We start from the raw sequence: 8257 nt of genomic DNA, 5'->3' as shown, positions 1-8257 counted from the left end.
GTAAAGCCTATATTTACAGTGTTTAGCAGATTCGTTTCAAAGTAAGTTTGGATTCTGCACTTATCATCTTAATCTGCATTAAACAACGCCAGTTTGCCAAAATGTCCTTTATAATATATTGGCTGCACACATATTTTGTCCAGATAACTAGTACAATATCGTTTCAAACTGACGGCAAAAAGTTATCGTGTTGAAGCAATCAGAACAGTGTTGTTCAGTTTTAACGGCGAGATGCAGAAGACCATCGTTTTCGATGGTCTTATAACATGTAGATTTGAAATACCAATACGCCTGGCACTATTTCCTGATGATGGTGTCAATAGAAGATGTTGAAAATAGAACAAAACTCTGTTAGGATGTTTCTGTTAAATACCACATGTCGCTGTTATATTCCACGCATTTTGACCGTATTGATTAAATACAGTGGTTTTGAAATAAGTGTGCATTTAAGCACTTAACACAAGCAGGTAGAACATAGTGTTAATCCGCCAATCTGTCTACTGAACGCCCGGAAGTAACAGAGGCACATCTTCCGGTTTCTGTGTCGGTGAGTTTTTAAAACGCCTTCACGCCTTTTGTTGTTATTGTGGATTTTCCACGTCTTCGTGTGCGTGCATGTGGATATGCATTATAGGTGATTATATTGTGTGTGCATGGGTTTTGCTTTGATAAGCTTTTGGGCCTCTGTTAGTAGTTAGAAAAGAAAACTGTCTGGCATGGCTCGTGGTTACTAGCTGTATTAGCGGTTTCTTTCTTTGAGGAGGATATTGTTAGCTTCCCATTTCTTTGCTCATCCTGTGGAAATGCGCAAGCTTTTACTCAAATAAGTAACGCGATAGCTTTTTGTTGGTTTGGAGCTCACCATCATTTTATAGCAGACGTTTAGTTTTTCACAATAAAGTAAAACGTTAGCGTGCTGTTGTGTAGCATGTTGTGTAGCTGACTGTGATGTCATATACATGCGCCTGCATCCACCAAGTCTGCAAGCGGTTTCGCGCTTCGCATAGTGCATTGCTGTCTTCTACTGGAGATCACATGACTTTGCTAAAATGGGCAACTTTGCAAAAATCTGCGTTCCCTGACTTTGTTGTTAGTTGCAGAAGGAGTCCCCATCACACGTCGCTCAGTCTGAATGAATTTGCACGTTAATTGGTGGTCTAGTTGCCATCCTGGTGTGGTTTGTTTGTGGTCTACCCTGACTTCGGAGGTGTGGCCCCTCAGTTTAATGGTGGGAGTTGCCTGTAATGTAGTCTCTTGTGTAACGTGATGAAAGTGCATCTATCCTGGTTCTTTCTTGCAAGTTTGCCGTTCTAGGTTGTCGAGATGTACACAAAGTTGCAATTAAATACACAGCGTGTTCGCAATCATTCCTGAGGTGTAGGACATTCGGTACTCGCTATTGCACCACACAGTTCTGCTGTGCATAACATGTAAGGCAATGTCAATCAGTCTTGTCTGATGCAGTTCATTTGTTGTGGATGGTTGTTGTTCTCCAATGCAGACGTGTCGTAGGGGACATGCAATTGTATTGATAGCAGAAGCAGACGCAGCGTCTGCCTCATCTTTACCGCAACCCTGACCCACCCGACCGCCGCAGCCATGGCCTTCGTGCCGGCTCCCGCCCCTAGCCCCACGGTGGTGGACCAGACCACCCTCATGAAGAAATACCTGCAGTTTGTCGCAGCGCTCACCGACAACAACACGCGTAAGTACCATATAAATAATAACCCGCTTGCTTTTGACCAGACGTGTATTTATACAAGTAAAAACAAGTACTATAATAGTGCATCTCTACCTCATTAGGTACAGTGTAGGCCTGCAAACTATCTAAGAGCATGCACTAGTGTTGTCATTACATCAGCATGCACTTCTACTTTGTGCATCTTTGATTTGGACATTTCTGTAGCAGAGGTGGAACACCTGGGTTGAGAGAGTCAAACTCCTGATGCCACATATTCCTTGGGGGTATTCCAAGAAGCTGGCTCGGTAGTCTATCAGGTTAAGTTAACCTTGAGGTAGGGTAGTGTTGAATCGTCTAATGGAAGCACTCTGGCTATTATTTAGTTTATCATTTCCCTCCAGATTAACCCAGCCATTTTTTCTTGGAATACCCCCTTTGTAACTGATTGCACAGTTTAGGAATTTGTTCTATCAATCTCTGGATTCCAGAGATCAGCTGGATTTTTGAATTGGCGGCAATACATTTTGTGGTTGGGCTTTTACTTTCTGAACCCAGGGTGTCTGTCTGCTGCTCAGAACTCAAATGCGGCCTTAAACTCACAGGGCACAATGATGAGAGCGATGATCTTTAGCCTGGATAGGTACACGTGTGCTTGTGTGTTTTGGTTGTGTGTGTGTGAGTGAGTGTGGCTGCATTGATGTACCAAAAAATCCAGGCGCTGTAAGTAAAACTGATAAGATCTGAGTGCCCATCCCTATGTGTGTAACAGTGTTGTGTAGGCTTCATCCATTGCGCGTCTTGATGTTCTCCAATGCACTTCTCTTTCAGAGGATGAGACCAAGCTGAAGATGATGCAGGAGGTTAGCGAGAACTTTGAGGTAAGTCAGATGGTGTTTTTTAAGAACATTAAAAACTTATTTAATCTAATTATTTGGTTGTTGGTTTTGTAACTGTAATATGAACATCTTCTATCTGTATTGGCCATGGTATGGCCATAACTGCTGAACTGGCAATAATTGTAAACAATGAAGAAATCAGATGGTCATTTAGATTGCTGTAAGTGTCCACATTAACTTTTCTAATTCTATTGTGCGTCGGACCCTAATGATAATTGGAGTACGGGCTAAACACAGTAAGGAACTGGGTTCCGATATTGTGTTTATAGCCCCTTTATTTTTACCCCTGTAATTTCCAATATTCTTGTGACCCTTATCGTATGCTCTAGTGTTTTCAAATGTGTTGTGCATCATCATTTTCCTTAATCGTCCTCCTTGCTGTCAGATCTCAACAAAATGAGTTCAGCAGTACATGCACTATGTGGTCAGCATTTTTTGACAGGGGTGTCTCTGTCCTTGTTTTTTTCCCCCCTTCAGAATGTGACGTCTTCGCCGCAGTACTCCACCTTCCTGGAGCACATCATCCCTCGCTTCCTCACCTTCCTCCAGGACGGAGAGGTGCAGTTCCTGCAGGAGAAGCCCACACAGGTAGGTAGGACCACAGGAGTCCGCCATGAACTGACCTGAATTGAGGAAAACCATCTGCCCATTGGATAAGTTGTAGAACGCGCCTACAGCAGAAAGTTGCTCCATGATGCTTTGGCGACACTGGATGGGTTAAGTCAAAGACTTGTCTGCAATAACAATAAGCGCTTTCACTGAAGTATTTGGAATTAGTTTCTTCAGATATGGCAGTACAGTGAACATTCCAAAAAGTAGCCCATTCTTTTCCGTACACAACACGACACCCAACGTGTTGCCCGGCCTAGTCTGATGTTTTTAAGCAATCAACATAGTCAGGCTTAGCAGTACATAGGGTGAACTCGGTCGGAAGTTGTAGCTGTGCCCTAACTTCCATTCCAACGAGCCCACAATTTCAGTGTCAAGATCAGATTGAATGTTTGGTGCCCTGGAGCTTATCCTGCCCTTTTTCTTCAGAGCACGGCCATGCTGTAAAGTATTGATAACCCCCCTTTACTTATTCAATAATGGCAGTCGTGACCTCTATTTCTAGTGTTGGCTTCGTATGCTAGCTAACTCACAGGGTCTAAAAAATCCCCCCATCCTTGCCTCCACACCCCTGTAGTACATTGTACATAGTACATCGTAATCCAAAACTAATGATGACCAATGTTGATCGGGGACTCCATTACTATTAAGATTGACCATGGGGGTAATATTTTCTCACAGACTCCTTTTTTCTCCTCAGCTCCTCAGCCGTAGCCTGTGGGGGAGAGAAAAACTATAGCCATAGTAGTCCTTTGTGACTGTGATTGATCTCCCAGGGTTGCAATACCAGTGTCCCTTCTGTTTTAATTGGCGTCTCTTATGCTGCAATACAAAGGCGTCCTTGCTTGATTGGAGAAATTATCTCCTCAGTGGGGGCTCATGTAAAGGGAGGTCTTGTCTGTCTCTCTGTCTGTCTGTCTGTCTGTCTGTCTGTCTAAAATCCTGTTCCCTGTTGCAGCAATTAAGGAAGCTGGTCCTTGAGATCATCCACCGCATCCCGACCAACGAGCACCTGCGGCCACACACCAAGAACATCCTCTCAGTCATGTTCAGATTCCTGGAGGTACGTCTAACACACGCACGCACGCACGCACGCACGCACACACACACACACACACACACACACACACACACACACACACACACACACACACACACACACACGCCAGACACACACACACGCCAGACACATATGCAACACACACACACACACACACACACACACACACACACACACACACACGCCAGACACACACACACACGCNAGACACATATGCAACACACACACACACACACACACACACACACACACACGCACACACGCACACACGCACACACGCACACACGCACACACACACATCACCACCAAGAACAGTCTCTCAGTTATGTTCCTCTTCCTGGAGGTTGGAGCTGTCCCACTTAGTCATGAACACACACACACACAAACTCACAAAAACCCCATATATGCAGTGTACACACACACACACACACACACACACACACACACACACACACACACACACACTGCACTCTTCCCATGACATTGCCAATGACATTTGGTGCTGATGGATGACTACATGGGTTGGCCATTAATGAGCACTGAATGTTGGTGGATCAAAAACTCCACACGAGGCACATGGCAGCAAATGGTCTGAATCACACTGACATTCATCTACTAATGAAGTCCTCTGACACGCACGCACGCATGCATGCATGCACGCTTGTAGAAACAAAACTCACACACCTGTAGAAACATCACACATGCCCGTTGCGGTGAATGCAAGCCAATGCCGTCCTTTGTTAACCCTTGCAGATCGAGAGTGAGGAGAACGTGCTCATCTGTCTTCGCATCATCATCGAGCTCCACAAGCAGTTCAGGCCCCCCATCTCCCAGGAGGTGAGAAAGAGCACCTGTTCATTACCCAGACACCTTTAAATATCACTGTAGGGGTCAATGACATTAGCTTTGGTTGTACCACCTGACGTCTGCTACTAAATTAATGTCCATAAATTAAGTATTCATTTATTATAGTATATAGTACAGTAGTAATTATAGTATGATCATGAATATGCTTATTAGGTAATCCACTAAAAACAAACACACACAAAATCCATATAATAGTGGCATTAGCTGTCGTTGCACCACCCTGGTATGTGCTACTACCCCCGTATATTTTGGGTTTTTGTAACATTATTGATTAGCTTTTCTCGACAAACTTGCCTGGTGGCAGATTTCTTTTTTTGCCTGACTAGTTGGTCTGGAACCACACCATTGCATATGATCAAAAAGGAGAAGGAAATGGAGAAAGAAAAAAGTAAAGAAATAATCTGAACGTTTTCAAACCATATGCCCAAGTGCAGTTTGCCTGTGTATTTTACAGGGTGCATAAGCAGCACAATGTGCCACAACGCCTACCAACGCCTTTGTTATTCCCAGATTTATGTTTTACTTTATTCATTGAGTTTTAAAAAAATCCTTTCTTGTTTTTTATGTTTTTTTTACTGTCTTTGCAAATAGCCTGTTAGCTTGTGGAAATGTATCCAATCTTGAGTCTTTGTTTGAACCTTTTTTGTTTCCCCTTCCTCCTTAGATTCATCACTTTTTGGACTTTGTGAAGCAAATTTACAAAGAGTTGCCCAAAGTAGTGGTAAGTTGGCCTCATTCAAGTGGGTCTGTGTTCTGGTGATGGTGATGTTCTGGTTTTGAGATGTAATTTTTGTGTGCGCATGTGGTCATGTGTACTTGCACATGCCTCATTTATGTACTCTTCAGTACTTGAATGCTTCTGTAACCTGTATTTCCCGACATTTCGCTTATTACTGTCTTATGTCCTCTTTTTGTAAGCGAATTTGCAGACAGCCAGTTTTGTAAACATAATGTAATTGTATGTGTGTGTGACAGGTGCGGTACTTTGAGAAACCTCAGATGAAGGGTGTATGCTAAATCTAGTGTGTGTGTGTGTGTGTGTGTGTGTGTGTGTGTGTGTGTGTGTGTGTGTGTGTGTGTGTGTGTGTGTGTGTGTGTGTGTGTGTGTGTGTGTGTGTGTGTGTGTGTGTGTGTGTGTGTGTGTGTGTGTGTGTGTGTGTGTGTGTGTGTGTGTGTGTGTGTGTGTGTGTCAGGCACGGTACTTTGAGAACCCGCAGGTGATTGCAGAGAACACAGTGCCTTCTCCAGAGATGGTCGGCATGATCACATCCGTACTGGTCAAGACGGCACCTGAGAGAGAGGACAGTGAGACTCGCACGGTCAGTACACACACACACACACACACACACACACACACACACGCTTGAGGACCGTGAGGCACGGACGCATGCACCTAGAAACTGGTCAAAAGTTTATCTTAATAGGAAACTGTTGAGTGCTCAACAATAGCGTTGGTATCAGACCGCTGCCTATTAGTACTAGCAGTACTCATAGTTATAGTAGTAGTAATAGACCTTTTAAAAGGGGCGAAACATGCCTGTGCGACGTGTGGCATAAAAGGACTACGTAGCAGAGTGTCCCAGCTTCCTTTCATTTGATGCTCCCCAATAGTGTTGTAGTCTGTGTGCTCTACCAAAGAGGCCCTGAGGTACCTTCAGCTGAGCTCGGCCGACAGATGCGGTGATGAGAGCGATGCGCTTTAACCCAGCAGACAAGACGCACACTTGAGTGTGTGTGTGTGTCCTTGTTAGTGTGTGTGTATCTACACTACGCACAATAACCCTGGGTGCTGAAAGTAAAACTGATAAGACCTGAGCATCTTGGCAGTGCGATTGGCTGACAAACACTTGCTGCTTCTGCTGTTATTACCTCAGGGCCTGAGAAGAGAGGAGATAAGATAAACGGCTTAACAGAGAGAGAGAGAGAGAGAGAGAGAGAGAGAGAGAGAGAGAGAGAGAGAGAGAGAGAGAGAGAGAGAGAGAGAGAGATGGGCCATGTCTTGCTCGCCATCTTTGTATCAAGGGCTATCGTTCACTGTGTTAAATGCATTTGAGATACAAGCGATGGGCACGCCACAGTGTGGCAATGTTCCAATGGGTCTTTCTCAAATGCAAGGCCAGTGTCCTTCCAAGTGTATCAGCCTAATTAGTCACGCCCAGTGATTGGATACTTTTTGGTGAACTCTACAGAATATCCAATCACTGGGTATGACTAATAACGGGTATCCAATCACTGGGCGTGACTAATTAGGCTGGTACACTTGGAAGGACACTGGCCTTGCATTTGAGAAAGACCCAATGTCACCCTCAAATTGGATGGGAAGATGTTGCATTCGTGGTTGACCACTGGGGGACAGCACTGCTCTGTGAATTCGACGCCCCCGTCCTGTGACATGCTATATGAGGGTCAGTTGAGATGAAACTCCTTTCAGTGACTGATAAAGTCTTGGAAAAAGATTATGAAATACTTTAGAACTGTATATTCTGAACTAATTAGTGACAGCATTATCACAAATTTCAGTAATAATTACATATTGACTTCAAGACTTTCATTGTCATCGGTCAGTTGCCAGGTCAGAAACTTGGGGCGTTTTCACTATATTGACACATTAGTGTCTTATTAGTAGAGATGCACCGGATCCTGATATTTAGGATCCTGCCGAATACCGGATCCACTGCTTAAGATCCTGCCGGTCCCGGATCCTGTGAAAACCCTATTATCCTGCCGGATCCGGAACCGGATCCGGATCCGGTGCATCTCTACTTATTAGGCTGACATTTTGAAAGAGAACCCCGTTTTTGTAGCAGGTTCCTTTACAGTTATTCCTGCAGTTAAGTGTCAGAACGATATTAACCCTTTCCTTTCCTCTGGTCATGTGCAGCACACCATCATTCCCAGGGGCTCTCTCTCCCTGAAGGTGCTGGCCGAGCTCCCCATCATCGTCGTACTCATGTACCAGGTAAATTCACAAACAATTCAAATTTTGTTTTACACTTTTTCATTAATCTTGTCATGAATGTATGTATACAGAATGGATGGATGGCAAGACAAGACAAGGAAGGGCAATTGTATTTGTGTAGCACATTTCATACCCAAATGCAATTCAATGTACTTTACAAAAATGTATCATGTCTTATTGGCTTA

The 8257-nt window shown here is 44.1% G+C and overlaps 1 protein-coding gene across 4 annotated transcripts in view; it reads left to right on the top strand.

Annotated features, from left to right (window-relative positions):
* Positions 1-8257, top strand: part of trrap (transformation/transcription domain-associated protein) — a 209395-nt gene continuing 201138 nt past the window's right edge. For 2 of the 4 annotated variants that reach the window (XM_063221634.1, XM_063221631.1), the window contains exons 1-9: positions 520-547; positions 1502-1705; positions 2510-2559; positions 3055-3165; positions 4145-4249; positions 5000-5083; positions 5778-5834; positions 6307-6432; positions 7995-8072. In XM_063221634.1, the coding sequence (XP_063077704.1) occupies positions 1600-1705; positions 2510-2559; positions 3055-3165; positions 4145-4249; positions 5000-5083; positions 5778-5834; positions 6307-6432; positions 7995-8072 (717 nt within the window). In that variant the 5' untranslated portion in view covers positions 520-547; positions 1502-1599. The other 2 variants (XM_063221633.1, XM_063221632.1) reach the window with 2 other exon arrangements.

Source organism: Engraulis encrasicolus, chromosome 17, assembly GCF_034702125.1.
Source record: "Engraulis encrasicolus isolate BLACKSEA-1 chromosome 17, IST_EnEncr_1.0, whole genome shotgun sequence".
In the NCBI taxonomy this organism is placed as follows: Eukaryota; Metazoa; Chordata; class Actinopteri; order Clupeiformes; family Engraulidae; genus Engraulis; species Engraulis encrasicolus.
The sequence above is the reverse complement of the archived record's forward strand: the minus strand, read 5'-3'. Positions and strand labels throughout refer to the sequence as shown.